The sequence below is a fragment of the Labeo rohita genome, chromosome 7 (assembly GCF_022985175.1).
Source record: "Labeo rohita strain BAU-BD-2019 chromosome 7, IGBB_LRoh.1.0, whole genome shotgun sequence".
In the NCBI taxonomy this organism is placed as follows: Eukaryota; Metazoa; Chordata; class Actinopteri; order Cypriniformes; family Cyprinidae; genus Labeo; species Labeo rohita.
Window position 1 is genome coordinate 43,133,932 of NC_066875.1, and position 21,107 is coordinate 43,155,038.

General features: G+C 31.7%; 1 protein-coding gene across 3 annotated transcripts in view; it reads right to left on the reverse strand.

Moving 5' to 3' along the window:
- The window catches only part of syt7b (synaptotagmin VIIb), a 162,547-nt gene that overhangs the window by 67,018 nt on the left and 74,422 nt on the right, over positions 1-21,107 (reverse strand). For all 3 annotated transcript variants that reach the window (XR_007828082.1, XM_051114754.1, XM_051114753.1), the window contains exons 4-5: positions 18,458-18,592; positions 721-1,071 (exon numbers count right to left, since the gene is read on the reverse strand). Coding sequence is in view for 2 of the 3 variants with exons in the window: in XM_051114754.1 (XP_050970711.1) it covers positions 721-1,071; positions 18,458-18,592 (486 nt within the window). In the remaining variant the exon portion in view is untranslated. The remainder of the gene's footprint in view (positions 1-720; positions 1,072-18,457; positions 18,593-21,107) is intronic.

Genomic DNA, 21,107 nt, shown 5'->3' on the forward strand with positions numbered 1-21,107 from the left:
GTCTAGAGCCCTGCTGTACGTCACGTTGTAACATATTTGCATAATACCTGCTTATGTTCTACATTGGCCAGCCGTTAACAACTTGACCCGCCCTCAAACACGTAATTTTACTGACGATTGCTCCTCTAATCTCTGAAGGTTCAACGTAAGAGTCACAAAACGCTTGATCTTAAAAGATGGCTTAGTACCCAGTTTATTTTGACCAGCTGTCTCCACTGAATCACAAACTGTAAGTATGATAAATAACAGATTACAGTAGGTGTATCGTTTCTGACACATGCTGTACACGATAGACCAATTACAACAGACTGGGCCATCTGTCCAATCAGAGCAGACTCACAAAAAAAAAAGGGGTTTAAAGCAGTGGTTCTTAATTCCAGCCCTGGGGACCCCCTGCTCTGCACATTTTGCATGTCTCCCTTATTTAACACACCTGAGTGAGACCATCAGTTCGTTAGGGGAGAGATCCATGAACTAATGAGCTGATGATCTCAATCAGGTGTGTTAAATAAGGGAGACATGCAAAATGTGCAGAGCAGGGGGCTCCAGGAATGGAACTGAGAATCACTGGTTTAGAGAATCTTTGAACTGCTTTGAATGAATTGTTTGAGAAATCTCTGCAAAATGAGATTTCAATATTAGGAATATTAGGAACTTTAAAAAGGGGCACTTTAAGATCAACATTTGTAAAATCAGTATGAACTGGAAACTGATACTCACAGGAATGACTTGACGTCCATGCCTCTGTTCCGGATCTGTCCCATCACGTGGTCCCAGCTTCCGGGATTGGAACGCGATCGTGCCCCTCCACCCGACCTGTAGCGGGACGCCCCTGCCCCAGCCGGGCTACCACGCACCCCCCGCGGGCCCCCCCGGTGGCCCCCACCCCCGGGCCCAGTGTGCAGTTGGCCCAGACTCTGGGAGGTGGCTGGGGGGTCGTTGGGGCCTGGCGGGGGCTGGTGGGTTAGGGGCTGCTGGAGGCTTTGCTGCCTGACCAGGGGCCTGGGGCGGGCTGCTGAGGACGGGATATGCTCCAAGGTGGAGGTGGTGGAAAGAGAGGGGTCCCCAAAACTGGCACCGCATCGTATGAATGGGGCCGAGTTGTGGGACGAGAAACAGGGAAGTCACAAGATAAAGGGAAGAGAAGGTAGACACGATTAATGAAGACCAGAGAGACCCAGGAGGAGGAGGGAGAGGAAGCCAGATATGAAAAGACGACAGAATGAGGAAGAGTGTTGGGACAAGGAAGAGAAACAAACGAGATCGCAGAGTTGAGGGAGGGAAGGGTAGAGAACGTGAAGGAATAGACATTTTAGGACGTCCATTGGGGGGGACAAATGCATGATGAGGGAATGAGGGAAGAAAAAGAAAGCAAAGTTAGCCAGCAACATTGGCAAAATATAAAACATACACTACATTCCCCCCGCTTTTCCACTGACAGGGTGATGGTGCTGGTACTGGAGTTGCATATTTTTTAATCAAAAATGTAGTAAGTTATTGTGATCTTGTTTAGTGGCACCAACACCAAGGTCATGGGTCTGATACCCAGGAATTGCATGAACTTGCACCAAACTGGTTCTGATGATGTTTACAGTTACTCAGGGACAAGCCCCTGCACCATTTCAATGGAAAAGGGGCAGTTGTGTTTCTTGAGGCATAACCAGACAAAGGCGTACGTCTTGTAAACCCAACTTCCTTCTGCTAAAGACCTCTCTACATCTTCCAACATCTCGATTCAATTATCATTTTTATCCACCCCTCCCTACATCTTCCTTTGCTCTGCGTCATGTCTGATTAGTGCAAAGTCCCGTTGAGCTGTTCTGTTTGATGCTAATGCTCTGCTGGAGGATTTACTGCACCGGGGTTAAGCACCACACACCCCTATCAAGGTCCCAGTGCTGTAATTCTGGCGTCCCTGGTGAAAGTATTTGTGAAGGGGATGAATGTCAGCAATAACTCAAACTCTGCTACTACGCTACTTTTTATACACTTGTCAAGGTTGTGAAAGGAACGGCGGCATGTTAATGGACATGAATACATGTAGATGAGTTAAATGAAGGAGTTACTACTGTAGAGTCTGTGATTGTTCTTTGAATGTTATGATGGATAGCTAGTATGATTATTAGAGTTAGTGAGTAGGCATTTTTTACTGTAGGGCATGACGTGATTTAGCCAAGTAGGACGTGTTCCTGAATCAACATTCTTTGTCAAACTATTACACTGTATAAAGGAGATTATGATCCTATATTAAGTAATTTAACAGATTGACCAAAATAAAAAGATCAGAAGTGACGGAAGAGCGCGGTGCAAACGGCTTACTGAAACTATTACACTGTCTCATGGCAATTTGTAACTATTTTATGGTTTTGTGAATATTTGGTTAATTTGTATCAGTTTGTACAATCTTTTTTTACACCAGGGTTTAGATACTGTAAAATAAAATTTCAGGACTTTCAAGGACTTCTTTTTTGATTTTCAAGGACTTTAATCAGATATCTCACTTATGGTTTGATGTTTTCTACTGTTTAAGAAAAAAAAAAACAGAAAAAAAAAAGTCAAATGATTCACACTCTACGCTCCTTCCGATCTAAAGCAAAAGATTTGCGAACCCACTCCAAAGTTGCAATCTAAATCAAGTAATTTGCGATCCACACTCTGAAAGCCCGATCTGAATAATGAATAACCATCATTTCATATCAGGACTTGGAGCACGAATCGCGGAATTTGCTAAATGATTCAAGAACATGCTACAAAGTCCCAATCTCAAATCAAATGATTTGCCATATGCAAAGTTCCGATCTAAATCAAATGATTCGATATGCGACTTGAAGTTCCGATTTAAATCAATTGATTTGTGATGCATTACAGCTCCGATCTAATTCAAATGATTTGTGAACCCGCTCCAAAGTCCTGATCTAAATCAAATGATTTGTGATACGCGATTTGAAGGCCCGATCTGAATCAAATGATTCTCGATCCACGTTCCGATTGATTCACAAACCATAATTTCAGATCAGGACTCGGAGCGTGGATTACGGAATTCACGGAATGATTCAAAAACATGATCCGAAGTCCTGATCTGAATCAAATGATTTGCGATACGCAAAGTTCCCACCTAAATCAAATGATTCATGAACCTGCTCCGAAGTCCTGATCTAAATCAAATAATTCGCAATATGCGATTTGAAGGCCCGATCTGAGTCAAATGATTTGCAATACGCGATCCGATTGGAATGCTACAGAACAGTGAATCATGTTGTGATGCAATGTTTTTTAAAATCATTACAAGTGATGTCGAAATTTGAAAATGAATGGCTCTTCTAATTTGATTGATTTTTGCTAGTGAATCGCTTGAAATTAAAAGAAGTCACGAGTTTGAATCTATCGGAGCGGTTCCAGTTTAAATTATTCACTCAATTGATTGTTTTCCTATGTTCCTCTTATTGCGTCTTCAGCCATGTTTACATGACACTGTCAGTACTACTTCTGGCATCAAAAGGTGCACTGAAGCCCTGAAGTGAGTCATTTGAAAGTGTCTTTAGCTAAACCCTCAGCTATAATTTGATTGGTTAATACAAATTTTGGTCTAACAAAGAAGTTGGTTCATGCACACGTCCTATTTTTAAATCACATTTTAATGCCACAGGCATTGCGACGGCACTTGTTTCACACATGATTGTTAGATACCATTCCATACATATATCCATATATGTACATACAGTATATATGCATGTATGTAATGCAGTATATCATCCTGCACTTACACCCATTACGCAGCTTGAGCTGTCATTAAGTATCTTACATTCCCCATCTACTCGTTTTCTCATCTCATCTGCTTCAGTTCTGTGTGTTATAAATAGGTTTAGAAAGCAAGGACGAAAAAGAAGCGTGTGGGGGTTGAAGACTCCGTCGAAACAATGATCAAAGCGAGAAACACACAGAAGCAAAAGAAAGCGTCAAAGAATGAAAGAAAAATACAGCTCTCCAAATGAAGTTTTGCTGTCTTTAGAGGGAAAAAATGAAAGGTTTTTCTCGTTGGATTCGTCTAGCCTCTAGCCCTCACCAGACATGAATACTGTGTGAAATTCAACATTAAAGTACAACCGCTTTGTTAAAGACTGGGCTTGAAAAACCAATTTTAAGCAATTTTAGGCCAGTACTTCCTCAGATGAACGTTAAATATTCAGTGGCAAACTGAGAGACTGTGCATCACATTACTGATGTTTCTGTCACATCCTCTGTAACGCAGCAGCAATTTCATATTAGAAAGTTATAAGGTTCTTATCCTCTCAGGGCTAATGCTAAGTTTAAGGTGAGACTAGCAAGCACACTGATTTAATAAAAGGAATAGTTCAATAATAATAAAAAAAAATACTGGCATTATTTACACACCATCCACTTTCATTATAAGGAAAGGGGTGGCTAGGATATTTATTAAAAATAAAATAAAATAAAATATGAAGGATAAATATCTCAAATAAAAAATCCTGAAGAAACATGCCTAAAATAAAATAAAATAAATAAAATATGAAGGATAAAGGTCTCAAATAAAAATTCCTGAAGAAAAATGCTTGAAATAAAATAAATAAATAAACAAACAAACAAATAACTAAAAAAAATAATAAAATAAAATAAGGATGATAAAGGTCTCAAATACAAAATCCTGAAAAAAATATGCTTAAAATAAAATAAAATAATAAATAAAATAAAATAAAATAAAATAAAATAAAACAAAACAAAAAGAACAAAAATCTCAATACAAAATCCCGAAGAAGCATGCTTAAATAAAATAAAAGATAAAATAAAATATAATAAAATATGAAGGACAAAGGTCTCAAATAAAAATTCCTTAAGAAACATGCCAGAAATAAAATGTAAAATAAATAAATAAATAAATATAAAATAAAATAAAGATGATAAAGGTCTCAAATACAAAATCCTGAAGAAATATGCTTAAAATAAAATAAAATAAAATAAAATTAAATAAAATATAAAGGATAAAGTTCTCAATACAAAATCCTGAAGAAGCATGCTTAAATAAAATAACATATAAAATAAAATACAATATGACGGACAAAGGTCTCAAATAAAAATTCCTGAAGAAACATGCCTGAAATAAAATTTAATAAATGAATAAATAAATAAATAAATACAATACAATAAAATAAGGATGATAAAGGTCTCAAATACAAAATCCTGAAGAAACATGATTAAAATAAAATAAAATAAATAAAATAAAATAAAATATAAAGGATAAAGATCTCAATATGCTTAAAACAAAACAAAATAAAATAAAATAATATAAAGAGCACCAAGTGTTAAAGGTCTCAAATATAAAATCATGATAAATTATTTTTGAAATAATAAAATAAAATAAGATAAAATAAAATAAAAACAAGTAAGAAAGAAAGAAAGAAAATGTGGTCTTTATCTGAGCTAAATATTTGATTTGTGAGGAAATAGCCTATATCTAATCTTTGTTGTCAAGAAAATCATTTTCTAGACTGCTCTCAAAGCAGTCTTGACAAAAACTGACATTCTGATCTGCACTTATCCAAACACGGATTGAAGAAGTAGTGTTGGCGATTCTCAGAGTCCTCCAGCAAATCCTTGAGCTTTAGCAGAAACCTGTACCTGCTTGTTATTACAGAGCATCAAGACGTCGAGTGAGAGAAACCCTGATGGAGAATGTGTGTGTAAGATGGCAAGAGGAGGAGTAGAAAGATATAAGGGGAAGGGTCGCAACTCTTACCTACCCAAAAATAGAAACCAATTATAGGTCGAAAATGGGAGTGGACGGGAACATGAAATGACAGAAAGTAAAGACCTATGGAGGACTGAAAAGAATGTGACTAAACAGAAGAAATAAACAAACAAATGGTTTTAAATGGCATTTATCGGCAAAATAAAATGTTCTACATTTCAGGTGAATCAATTTTTAAGATGCTTGGTGATGTGAGGAAACACTGCCTAATCAAATTAAGCGACATTGTGAATATAATGGTTTTTAGTTGCCCTTTAAGTTACTTAAAGACCATTTTACATCATTTAAGAGTAAATAAATACATAAATATACTGTGCAAACATCTCAGTAAACATCTTAAATGTTCGTCTTATGTTGTATTTCTCATATAAAAATTATTGCAATATTTGAAAAAATCCTACTTGCACACTAAAGCAAAAGATATAAATAACCATCTTAAAGCAATTGTTTTTTTTGTTTTTGTTAAGCACTGTTGTCCCAGGGCTGAAAGATTTCATAAAATGTATCATTTTCTTAGATTTAGCACCCAGCCCTATCATGTCCATTAAAAGCCTCCATTTATCCTCCAGTCAGCTTGCACTGAAAACAATCTAATATGGTTTATTTCGCTGTTGTGAGTGTAGTCACAAATCACACTTTTTCAAATATTTGAAAGCTGCAATTGACAGCTTAATGTCATCACTCAAGGGCCGTTCACAGCTCAAAAACAGATAGACCGAACGTAATTTAATTAAACACAAGGCGTGTCTATAGGTGCATTAACTCATCACTAATATAAACCATTGTAAACACACATCTAGAAATGTAATTATCACAACCTCAAACTCATCTGAGTGATCCATTATTTCAAAACTGACATTGATTCATTGTGAGTCAAACACTAAAATATTTTGATGGTGTCTGACACTAAAAAAAAAGCAGTGTTAATGATATTTACATACCGACAACTACTATTATCATTTATTATTGTACTGTTGATGTTTAAGTCAATGCAGCTCTATTTTTTGTCAGCTCCAAACAATAGTACCTTGGTTTTATTCCATAAAATAGCTTTCTACTCACATAGAACTAAATTTAACAACGTACATTTAAGTGTTTTAACTATTGTTTGTTATTCAAAGAAATAGTTCACCTGAACATTGTATCATTATTTACTCATACACATATTATTCACATACACTACCATTCAAAAATGTGGGGTCAGTTAGACAAGACTAAAAAAAAAGGATCACTTCCAGAATTAAAATTTCCTTACAATTTACTCACCCCCATGTCATTCAAGATTTTCATGTCTTTCTTTCTTCAGTTGGAAGGAAATTAAGGTTTTTGAGGAAAACATTATAGGATTTTTCTCCACATAGTGGACTTCAGTGGGGATCAACGTGTTGAAGGTCCAAATTGCAGTTTCAATGCCGCTTCAAAGGGCTCTACACAATCCCATCTAAGGAATAAGAGACTTATCTAGCGAAACAATCAGTCATTTGTTAAAAAAATATATTATTTATATACTTTTTAACCAGAAATGCACGTCTTCACGTACGTAATCACGCTGGAAAGGTCATGGGCGGTTCTTCACCTGTGTATTTAATAAAGGTAAAGTAGGAAATAACATCATCTTATTTTCTCCTTCCGTCTACAGTTGAGGTCAAAAGTTTACATCCCTCTTTCAGAATCATTAAAATGTTAATTATTTTACCAGAATAGGAGGGATCATACAAAATGCATGTTACTGTTTGTTTAATACTGACATGATTCAGATATTTCACATAATGTTTACATATAGTCCACAACAGAAAATAATTTAAAAAATTCAAAAGTTTACATACACTTCATTCTTAGGTTCTTACCTGAATGGTCCACAGCTGTGTTTTTTTGTTTATTGATAGTTGTTCATGAGTCCCTTGTTTGTCCTGAACAGTTAAACTGCCTGCTGTTCTTCAGAAAAATCCTTCAGGTCCCAAAAATTTTTTGTTTTTTCAGCATTTTTGTGTATTTGAACCCTTTCCAACAATGACTATGATTTTGAGTCCATCTTTTCACACTGAAGACAACTGAGAGACTCATATGCAACTATTACAGAAGGTTCAAACGCTCACTGATGCTCCAGAAGGAAATGCCATCCATTAAGAGCCAGGGGGTGAAAACTTTTGAACAGAATGAAGATGTGTACATTTTTCTTATTTTGCCTGAACATTATATTTTTTCATTTAGTACTGCCATTCAAATGCTAGAAGAAAATACGTGCGTGTTTCCCAGAAGACAATATAAGTTCACTTTACCCTGTTCTTCAAATTCCAAAAAGTTTTCACCCCCCAGCTCTTAATAATTTATTTTCGACTGAAGAAAGAAAAACATGAACATCTTGAATGATATAAGGGTGAGTAAATTATCAGGAAACCTTTATTCTGGAAGTGAACCAATCCTTTAATACTTTTATTCAACAAGGACTCACATTAAATTGATCAAAAGTGACTATAAAGAAATTTATAATGTTTAAAAGACTTAAAAATCAGCCTAATATAATGATTTCTATAGGATCATGTGACACTGAAGACTGGTGTAATGATGCTGAAAATTCAGCTTTTCATCACAGGAATAAATTACATTTTACGTGTATTAAGACAGAAAACAAAGATTTTACATTGTATTAATGTTACAAAATATTTCTGTTTTTACTGCAATTTTTGATCAAATAAATGCAGCCTTGGTGAGCATAAAAGACCTTTCAAAAACATTTAAAAAATCATACCATCTCCAAACTTTTAAATGGTACAGTACAACACGTGCCAATGCCAACTAGTCTTATGACTTAAAATAACTATTGGCTATTTTTATGGTAGCTTTCTGTTCTTGACTGTCGCGGTATAGAAAATAGTTCACCCCAAAATTACACCATTATGCTGTGCACAACCGTCATGTTTTCTTGCCCCAAACACCTCAAAAAGAAAGGCAGTCAGCCTCTGACACTCACTTGCTGGGTCTCAAGCTGCCGGAGTGCAGGTGGCTCTGGACAGTTTGCCACCTCCCGGACTTGCTGGTCCCTGCGCCTATGCAGCTGTCACTGCGACTGGGACCCCCCACTGCCCCCCCACCCACCCCACCCTTCTCCAGCGATCCGCTGAAAGAGGGAAGAGAGAGATCAGGAGATATGCAAGAACAAACGACAGGAGAACGAAAGATTCAGGCACAGACTGTTCAGCAACAAGGAGCAGCTCGAGCCCCAGCTGTAAACCAAGCAGGTGTGACGGGCCCGTAAAGCGTGCGGGGACCGCCGTTTGGGTGCTGGGAGAGCAAGCAGGTGGGTCTGATTTACTGGGAACGTGGGCGGACAGTTACAGGAAGGAAGATGTTGTTGGAATTGCTGCATCCTATTTGTTTGCTATGTCACACACCTAAGGAAAGTGATACTGATGTGTAACACTGTCCCTGCTAGAAGCCGAATAAATGGCACAGCGAGAACTTGATTAAAAGATCAATTTTTCTTGGTCTGAACGAAATCAAAATAACGTATACTACAGTGTAGCTGTTATTTCTTCTATACAGGGCTGCACGATTTGGTCTTTAGTGATTATTATACAGCTTAAGGCTGTGATTTAATGCATTTAGAATGCAGTTATTTGCATTTTAGCTGTTTATAACCACTAAAATGGTAAATGCTTTATGACCCAAAATCCTACTATAGCAAACATCTTTTTACCATCATCTCACTGTCTGTGAATCAAGTAGGACTACTGGGTCTGCTGAATTTTAATTTTATGACTATGTGTAATTAATATTCATGAGCAAGAATGAAACATTTTATAATTGTGTCCTACTGCAATTTTTATTATTTATTATTTTATTAAATGAAAGATTCAAGCCCTATCAAAAAAAAAAAAAAAGCTTAATCCAGCCTAAGTTAGTTTGCTGGTCTGGTATAAGCGTCTCTCTGGTCTCTCAGCGTAGCTAAGCCAATGCTGTTAACTACACTAAAACTATTACAAATTATTTCAAATAAAATAAATTTTACATTGAAATGCAGTAAAAATAGTGGGTAAAAATTTTCTTAATTTTCATTCAGGTTTTTTTTTTTTAATTTTATGATGAAATACTAAAATTACTAAAACCAAATTGGAAATATAATGAAATATTATAATATTGATGAAAAAATACATATATTCTTATAGGTTGCTTTTTACTATCCCAATCTCTTGAGATGATTTCACATGAATTTTGACTTTGAATTTCAGACTTTGATTTGTATGAAAATGTAAATTTTTTTGAAAAAAATGTGGCCAGGATAAAATAAAATAATAAAAATAAAATAAAATGAAAACTGAACAAATAAAAATGAAAAGTAATTAATAGATGAAGTACTAAAACTACTAAAACTGAAAGCAAAATAAAATAAAATAAAATGACAGGCACAAAACAGAATTACTAAAACTTAAAATTAAACTGAAAACAATTTAAAACAAAGTGAAAACATCTCATATGAATTCAGACTTCGATTTTTTACACTTTTGAAAACGCAACATTTTTTGTAAAAAAAAAAATAATAATAATAAAATAAAAAATAAATAAAATTTTATAAAATAAAATAAAATGATAGGCACATAACATTACTCAAATTAAAATGAAAACTGAACATATAAAAATGACATATAAAAATGAATTAATAGATGAATTACTAAAACTACTAAAACTGAAAACTAAATAATAAAATTAAATAAAATTAAATAAAATTAAATTAAATTAAATGACGGGCACATAACAGAATTACTAAAACTTAAATTAAACTGAAAACTGAAAATCTAAAAATTCTCAGTTATCTCAAAATATAAATAAATACTATAATTGTATATAAGTAATACTAATATATGGCCTGCTAGACTGACTATCTGAAAAGCTCCCAAAAGCCTTTTAAAACCTGTTAACAGACCCAGAACTAACCCGGCTGTTTTTTCACCAGCAGGGCGGGTGAATGCTAAGAGAGCTGAGAGGGATTTCATTCGATGCACTTTTGGGTCAGCTGAAAGAGACAGGATGAGAACTTCAGCATAGAGAGTAATTTGTTCTATCATCAGCAGAGCGTGGTTAATACACAACTTCATTTACAGCCTTCATGTGCTAGTTTGCAGTTTGCACACGCAGTTCATCATGAGAGCTGCTGTTTCAATGAGATTTCATGGCTTCAAAATCTCAGTATTTGTCAGAATAGTTGAAATATAATCATATATTTTCCAAATTGTGCAGCCCTACTTCTAGCATTTAAAAATTTGGGGTTAGTAAGACTTTCATTTAGCAAGGATGCATTAAGTTAATCAAAAGTGACAGTAAAGACATTTTAAAAGATTTTTATTTCAAATAAACGTTCTTTTGAACTTTCTATTCATCAAAGAGTCTTGAAAAATAAATATTAGCAGCACAACTGTTATCGACATTGATAATAATAAGAAATGTTTATTGCGCCGCAAATCAGTATATTAGAATGATTTCTGAAGGATCATGTGACACTGAAAACTGGAGTAAAGATGCTTAAAAAATTCAGCTTTAAATCAAAGGAATAAATTATATTTTAAAATATAGTTACATAGAAAACAGTTATTTTAAATTGCAATAATATATCACAATATTACAAATTTTACTGTATATTATTTACTGTACTATATATATTTTTTGGATCAAATAAATGCAACCTTCATAAGAGACTAAAATATCTTACCAACCCCAAACTTTAAAATACTACATTTAATCACAAACATATTTTGATATCAGTCATTTCTATCAGTACTACATACTGTAAAATAGATATGAGCCACCAGGTCATATTGTGTTTCCTATCATGTATGAATCATTCTTGCTTTCCCTTCATGTCAGACAAGGACTGACGTTCACTAAATCTGGACAATACAGTGACAGAATAAAACCGCTTACACAGAAACAGACCAAAGGTTAACACTTCAAACACAGGTGTCGTGACTAGCATAGATAGCAACAGATCGACGACAGCCATTTAAGACACAGATGACCCAGAATGCAACATTTGTGCTTTGAGCTCAGGGGGTGAACAGAAACAGAGGGGGCTTGACATTTGTTAAAGCAGATGGCAAGGTTGCTGACTGCTCCAAGTCGTGTCTTAATCTCTTTACCTTTATTCTCTAGTCTTTAAATATCTCCTTATTAAAGATGTTCACACTGACAGTGATTTGAGCGACAGGTCAGCGTGAATGAGACCTTTTTTTTCCCCATCAAAATGGTGGGAAAAATGCCAGCATTTTCAATAGGATTGTTATTTTTAATAAATTTAAAACTATTAAATATATTTTTCATCAATTGAATTAAAGCTGAAATAAAAATACTAGATCACAATTTTAAATTTAAAACCTAATAAAAAAAAATGTAGAAACTAACTTAAAGTAAGTTTAAGCTGAATTACTAAAATTATTAAAACTAAAATGGAAATAAATATAATTAATATTAAACATAACTATAAAAAACAGTAATTAAAATATAAATTAATGAATTATGTAAAATAACAATAGTAATAATAATAATAATAATAATAATAATAACAATAATAATTTTTAAATAATAATAAAAGCTGAAAAACATTTCTAAAATTAAAAATTTAGAAACTAACTAAAATAAAATCTTTAAGCTGAATTTACTAAAACTACTAAAACTAAAATGGAAACAAAAATTAATTCTAAACATATATATAAAAAAGCTAATTAAACATGCATTATTTAATTAAAATAATAATAATAACAATAATAATTAAAAAAATGTAAAAGCTGAAATAAAATATAAATACTAGACAAAAAAACTTAAATTTTACAAACTTTTCTAAAATTAAAAATGTAGAAACTAACTGAAATAAAACACGTTTAAGCTGAATTACTAAAATTACTAAAACAGAAATAAAAATTACTTAAACAAATAATAATCACTAATGACTAATAACAAATTAATAATAATATGTATTATTATTATTTAAAAATAAACTAAAAAGCTTTTTTTTAAACTTAAAATAAAATTTAAATTCTAGATGAAAAACCTAAATTTTACAACCTTTTCTAAAACGAAAGCAGAAATAACTGAAATAAAATATGTTTAAGCTGAATTACTAAAATTACTAAAACGGTAATAAAAATTATATATAAAATCTAATTAAAAAAAAAATAATAATAATAGTAATAATAATAATAACAACAACAACAAATGAAAATAATGAGAATAAGAGGAATAATAATCATTTTAAAATAATGTAAAATACATTTAAACGGTAAAATTAAATAAAAATATAAATAAATAAATAAATAACCAAAATATCTAAAACTAAAACTGAAACAAAATATAACAGAAATATAAAAAGCTAATAAATTGTGATTGTGCTAAACATTCAGTTCATTTTATTCAGTCATTTTTAAATGAATTAATGCTAAAAATATTTGTAAAAAATAATTAAAAATATATATATTTTTATAAATAATAAAATTATTTTTATTTAATTATATTAACAATATTAATATATTTTTATAAATAATAAAAAAGTATCACATAATTGTTGTCAATGTAAACACACCTTTATGTACAGCATAATAATAGACATGGAAACGCTTCTACTAATAGATTCTACACTATTAAAATTCAGTAAACATAAGGTGACTATGATAAGTAAGATGTAAAATAAATGATATCTCTTACTAAAAAGCAACTATGAAGAATAAAGAATAATGAAAGGTAAGTGAAAAAATGAAGTTATCAGAAGCAGATCTCAAATGTGAAGATGATACTGATACTGTGTCACACGGGTATATAACAGTACTGTACACACTGAGAGTCAAACTACAGTGGGGAAGTGAGGGGTGACTGGAGAGACAAATACAACAACTACCATAAAGCCACAACAACAACACAGCAACACAGCGCTATTGTTAACGGTCAACCCTCGACATTCAATCAACACCAGATAAGATGGTGAGACACCAGTGCACCTTCAATCAACATGTTCTTGAATGCATCTAAACCTTTAAGGTCAAAGGTCAGAGATGTCGAGGGTTGTCCGTCTCCATGGAAACCGTCCAAAGGCTGGGAGTGAAATATTAGCGGTTAGAGACATTAGTGCTGCTGGCAGGGCTGTAGTGAACAGGGGGCTTGAGAAATGAATTGGGCTATGTAAATGTTTCAGCGATCCATCAGTCAGAACAGTTCACCTGAACAATTCAAATATTGTTATCATTTACAATCCTCTATTTTGTGTAAGATCTGTATTTACTGAATGCACAAGATAAAAGTAGTGCATACGAGTTGTGTGCTGTATTCCAAGTCTTCTGAGGTCACATGACAGTACTGTGTGAGGAACAGGCTGAAATTTAAGTCGTTAATCTTCTCTCAAACTTCCTCTGCAGTTGTAGTTTCAAGCTTGCCGCATCAGAGAACCAAAAATGAAATTTGCAAATGAAATTCGAGAGCTCTAGTGGAAATCCCACATGAAATCTGTGCCTGCTGAAGCATCCACAGAACGGGATTGCACATCTATCACAGAGTTTGCCAAAATCAGCGCAGAAAATGCTAAAAATAAATCTCGCAGATTCTGTCTGTCCACATACGCGTGGCTTTTGAAATCTTACAATACAACATACAAGTCATATATGGTATATATTAGTAATATAGACCGCTTTTTACTATCCTGATCTCATGAGACAACACAAGTATTTTACGAGCTGCCGATTTCTCATTAATTCATGGTTTGATTTGTATTTCATTTGTATGATAATGTAAAACTTTAGCAAAGAAAAAAATGTGGCCAGGACAAAACAAAAGCAAATAAAATAAAATAAAATAAAATAAGCATTAATCATAAGCAAAAAAACCCCCAAAAACAATAAGCAATAAAAAATAAAAATTAAATTAAAAAAATAAGCAATAAAAAAAGAAAAAAGCAATAAGCAATAATAATAATAATAATAATAAGGAAAATATAACAAATTAGCAATAAAAAATAAAATTAAATCAAATAAAATATTGTGCAGTGGATGATTGAACAGTTTGTGGGAGGGATTGGCATAATTATTGATATTTTGAGTTTGTAATTTCACACAAATTTGTCTAATTTGATTTGTACGGAAGTTTTAGAAAAAACAATATTTTGCCAAAATCAGCGCAGAAAATGCTAAAAATAAATCTCACAGATTCTGTCTGTCCACATACGCATGGCTTTTGAAATCTTACAATACAACATACAAGTCATATATGGTATATATTAGTAATATAGACCGCTTTTTACTATCCTGATCTCATGAGACAACACAAGTATTTTACGAGCTGCCGATTTCTCATTAATTCATAGTTTGATTTGTATTTCATTTGTATGATAATGTAAAATTTTAGCAAAGAAAAAAATGTGGTCAGGAGAAAACAAAAGCAAATAAAATAAAATAAAATAAAATAAAATAAAATAAAATAAGCAATAATCATAAGCAAAAAACCCCCAAAAAACAATAAGCAATAAAAAATAAAAATTAGATAAAAAAAATAAGCAATAAAAAAAGAAAAAAGCAATAAGCAATAAGCAATAAGCAATAATAATAATAATAATAAGGAAAATATAACAAATTAGCAATAAAAAATAAAATAAAATAAAATAAAATATTGTGCAGTGGATGACTGAACAGTTTGTGGGAGGGATTGACATAATTATTGATTTGTACGGAAGTTTTAGAAAAAACAATATTACATGGAAATAAGTTGATAAAATAAAATAATAATTAATAATTAATAAAATTAAATAAAGAAATAATAAAACAAAGCAAAGCAAAGCAAAACAAAACAAAATAAAATAAAATAAAATAAAATAAAATAAAATAAAATAAAATAAAATAAAATAAAATAAAATAAAATAAAATAAAATAAAATAAAATAAAATATTCCACAGTGGATGACTGAACAGTTTGTGGGAGGAATGACATAATTATTGATATTTTGAGTTTCTGAGGCAATTTCACACTAATTTGTCCAATTTGATTTGTATCAAAATGTATTATTTTAAATATTGATATTTTGAGTTGGCAGCTTCACACAAATTTGTCCATGATTTGTATGAAAATGTATTTGTATGAAAATGTATTATTACTAAAATGTATATTACTATAGCATTTTTATTATATGAAAATAAGTGAAAAAAAAAAATTATAAAATTAAATTTAATTAAATTTTGAGTTTTTGAGACAATTCCACACTAATTTGTCCAATTTGATTTGTACGAAAATCTATTATTTTAGAAAAAAATAGCATTTTTAATATATGGAAATAAAATAAGATAAAATGAAATGAAATGAAATAAAATAAAATAAAATAAATTGAATATACGATTCTACAGTGGATGACTGATCATATACTGTACTACACAACTGATGTTATTTGTGGGAGGGAAAGAAGGGAATGTAATTATGGTCATGTGCATGAGAAGTGGGCAGGAACCTGCAGTCTGTATCTGTCTCCTATCAATTAGATTCTGATTTATCCCAGGAATTAATCCAGAAAGACTACTTCCCCTCGAAGATAATGACTTCAATTATGCAATTAAAACTCAAGGAAACAGCAGACTGAAGCGAAGCTCACGAGCCTCTGTGGAACTCAAGCCACGTCTCGCTGAGAGTGATGGGCTGACCTAAAGATTGGACATTTCATCTCGTTTCAGGCTAGATTGTGCTGTACGCTGAATGATAAAAAGCCAACTAGAATGCTAGAAAATGACACGGACTGCCCTAGATATAGCTCTTATAGATGGGGTCAATGGGAAATACGACTGGTGCGATTCACAGGCTTTGGGCATGTATTGTGGGTCATGCAAATTGACCTTGAAGAAGTAAGATTTTAAAACAAGTCAACTTTTTCCAGCCTAATTTTAGTCTGCTAAATGACTAAATGTAAATGTAATTTTAAGCATGAGATCACAGGTAGATTTCACAAAACCTAACCTAAGAAAATATGTAATATTTTACTCCAAAAACTGAAATAAAAGATAAGAAATAATATTCTGCATGTTGTTTTTTTTTTTTTTTATAAAAACGTAAAAATGTTAAAATAATTTTAATTTACACTTAATTACATTTTTCACATTAATTATCATTACTGTTATTTTATGAGAATTTGGTGTTTTAAATGTTCTCAATTATCAAAAAACTAATGCAAAAAAAATCTTTAAATTATTTCTTATAAAAATGTCTATGAAAACCACAATCAAAATCATTAATCCTTTAATCATTGTTTTTATAGATGCTAGATATGTATGTATGCATGTATAATAACATTTTAATATTACATATTAATGCTATCATTAATAATATTACATAATATTAGTATTTATGTATTATAGCAACAAAAGGGGATTAAACCATGCTTAACTGTCAAGAAAACAATGCAAAAGTAATATTTTTTTCCTGTTGCATAGATTATATAAATATTAAATTCTATAATATTTTTGGTTGCATAAATAAATAAATAAACAAATAAAAAAAGTGCTCAATTATTAAGAAACTACAGCTAAAAAATCTTAACAAAAAACAAAACAAAAAAAAAACTAAATCATAAAAATAAAAACAACCTATTACTAGGGCTTGCAAAATACAACCAAAAATTATAAACCATTTAATAGTTGTTTTTAGAGTTAGTAGATGTATATGTATGCATATATGTATAATAACATTTTAATAGTACTACCATAATATTATTATAATAATATTACATAATATTAGTATTTTTGTATTATAGTAACAAGAGTTGATTAAAAGAAAATAATTCCAAATGTAATATTTTCTGTCATGTTGCATAGATTATATAAATATTAGATTATATAATGTTATTTGTTGCATATATAGATATATAGACAAATAAATAAATAAATATGCTTAATTATCAAGAAACTAAAGCAAAAAAAAAAATCTAATTATTTTTTATAAAAACATATATTAAAAACTATTACTGGCTTGCAAAACACAATCAAAAATTATAGACCATTTAATAGTTGTTTTTTTAAATGCTAGATGTATATGCATGCATATTATGTATAATATCATTTTAATATTACGTTTTAATGCTACCACTAATTATAATTATAAATAATATTAGTATTTATGTCTTATAGTAACAAGAAGAGGTTAAAACTTGCTTAATTGTCAAAAAATAATGCAAAAATAGATATATTATATATATAATTTTGCTGCATAGATTATATAAAGATTATATAATAGTATTTATTGCATAAATTAATTAATTAATTAATTAAAATGTACTTAATTATCAAGAAACTAAAGCCAAAAAATCTTGAATTCAATTCAAATAAAATATTCATAAAAATAAAAACAGCCTATTACTACGGCTTGCAAAACACAAGAAAAAATTATAGTCCATTTAATAATTGTTTTTTTAAAGATGCTAGATGTATATGTATATATATATATATATATATATTAATAATAACATTTAAACATTACACATTAATACTATCAAAGAAAATAATGCAAAAAAATGGACATTGCTTTGTGACATTCACCTTTATAGGTTTCAAGGGACATAGATTAGTCCCTGTAAGCTGAAGAGGATCGCTGAAACTGAAGGTCAGGACAGAGAGGACTGAATAGACTTCCCCTTTCAGTACAGCCCTGCGCAGAGAGAAGGGGTCCCTTACCAGCCATAACCAAGACTCACTTGGGCGTGAGGCGAGGGTCTCCGTAAGGGGCATAGGGGGACATGTTGAGAAGGAACTCTTTGGGTGGATAGGAGCTCCAGCGCTGCTGCACAGTGCTGCTGTCATTGTTATTCCAAAAGTCCCTGTCAAGATCACTGCGAACAGACAGAAAGACAGTTGAAACAGCCACAGTGTATCTTCAGGAAGAGTCAAACTGAGAAAAAAACCCTGCAGAAACATAGTTAAGACAGACAGACCGTCCAGAGAGAGAGAAAACACTGGTGTAAAACTACAGTAACCGGCTGAGTGGAACGATCCGGCCACAGAGAGACTTTTTAAGAAAAGCCTTCTCTTGTCTAACAGTGTTCCACAGCTCCTGTGTTTTTAAGTGTCACGAAGTCTTGAAAAAGTGAAAGATTTCTGAACACGAGAGCTGATGTAAAAATAGCTCTAAGGGTGAGATTAAAGGGAGTTTGAGATGGATATCTTGCACAAACAACTTAAAGTCATATTTATTCGCTGCTGTCAGAACGCTGGATCTGACTCACAGAGGATCGAGCCTTTCATAACGTACTGAATTTCAACTTCTAATCTCTATAAAAACAACAGAACCAACAAATACAGAAAAAGAGAAAACACAGAGAAATAAGACACCCAATTAGGAGTGAGAAATCATATATGCGACCCTGGAACACAAAACCAGCCAGAAGTAGCTCGGGTCTATTTGTAGCAATAGCCAACAATACATTGTATGGGTCAAAATTATTGTTTTTTCTTTTAAAAATGTTTTTTCTTTTAAAAAATTATTAAGATATTAATTAAAGATCAAGATCCATGAAGAAATTTTGTAAATTTCCTACAGTGAATATATCAGAACTTTATTTGGACAAATTTATAGGCAATTTTCTCAATATTTGATTTTTTTTTTTTTTTTTTTTTTTTTTTTTTGCACAATCAGATTCCAGATTTTTTAAATAGTTGTATCTTGGGCAAATATTGTCTTATTTATTCAGCTTTCAGATGACATTTGTGGTTTTGTGGTCCTGGGTCACATATCATAACAGTGCATCAAACTATATAGTTATTCGTAAGTAAATTAAGCAAAAAATAATCCAGAAACTGGCTGTCACTATCAGTTGTTTCAGTAATTGAGTAATCGGTTGACAGTCAACAGTTTGACGATTGTTTTTACACTTCAGCGCAATCAAATCCTTGTTTAATATTGACTAAACAACACTGAATTCAAATGTCTACCTAATCTTTAATATTTGGCCATTTCCTTATTACGTAAATGCTAATTTCTTGAATATCTGGATATCAAAACTCAGAGTGTTTAAACTTTTATTTTGAAATCGCGATGAACAGTTAGCAAGATGTGTTTGCGTGGGTTTCGAAATGATTTACCTTACAAATCTGATGAAATGGCACACGTTGCGTTCCTAGATAAACGTTATAATAATCCCAAAACTCACAACGATATGCAGAGATGAAGTTTGAGACGCTCCACACATGTAAATGATAAGTGTTTGTATGAAGAAGTGTTTACTGCAAACAGAGCCTTTCTGAGACACCACTTCCTGTATTTTGCAGGTCAATGATTTTTTAAAATCGAGTACTCTAACTGAATCGAGGAATCATGACAGCCCTAATCCAGTAAATACGGTATTTTATCTCATTTTATCATTTTAGAATTTCTTCTGAAACATAATGGATGGCCACAAACCACCGCATAAGATGATTAATAACAAATGGAAAAGTCTGACGTTACGTAACGTACATAAAATACTTTTCCAAACTTTAGCATATTATCCACATTAGAAAGCAATTAAGTTAGAAATGAAGTATATTTTCAAATGGACCATGCTGTGACTTAAACACTGGCAGTCGTGATGTTTAGTGCTTTCATCTGTTCTGACAATGTCTGATTGGTCTCTATTAAAACTCGAAGCCATATAAATGGATCTCCCATTTAATATTTAATTTGGGTCGATGGAGGCATTTAATATGATAATAAAACTCTGAACGTACTGGAGGTGGTCCAGGTACTAATTCTTTTACAACAGTCACACACACACACACACACACAGACAGACAGGGGTACATTAAAACACATGCAAACATACATATAAGTATACACATTTAATACACATAATCTGCACAGAAAGTTAACAATAAACTCATCAAACTGGAGTCATTTTTGAAAGTTTTACACACCAGCTGGCTAGTAACTTGTTTATTTATTTACTCACCATCTGCTTGATAATACTTTCAGTAACTGTCGCATAATATATGATTTAAATCTTATTTTTCAAATGATGTAATGCTACAAAGTAGCAAATTTATATGGCATCATATTTCTGCCAACCAATTCTGAGTAAATTAAATATACTGGTGTTTTAGTGATACTTAAAAAATAGATCAAAATTAGATAAATAATTTTTTTTTTAGATTCATCTCAATTTAGGCCTTTAAATTTCAAGAAACTCTAAAAATATCACTACTTTAATCTAAAAACTGTTATTTGTTGTATGGTAAATCATGTAAAAATATATATTATATACTATATTGATTATAAATATAAATTAAAAGATTAAATATTAAATTAATTAATTGTGATCAGCTGGCAAAAAACTAATACAAATAATAACAATAATAATAATAGCTATTATA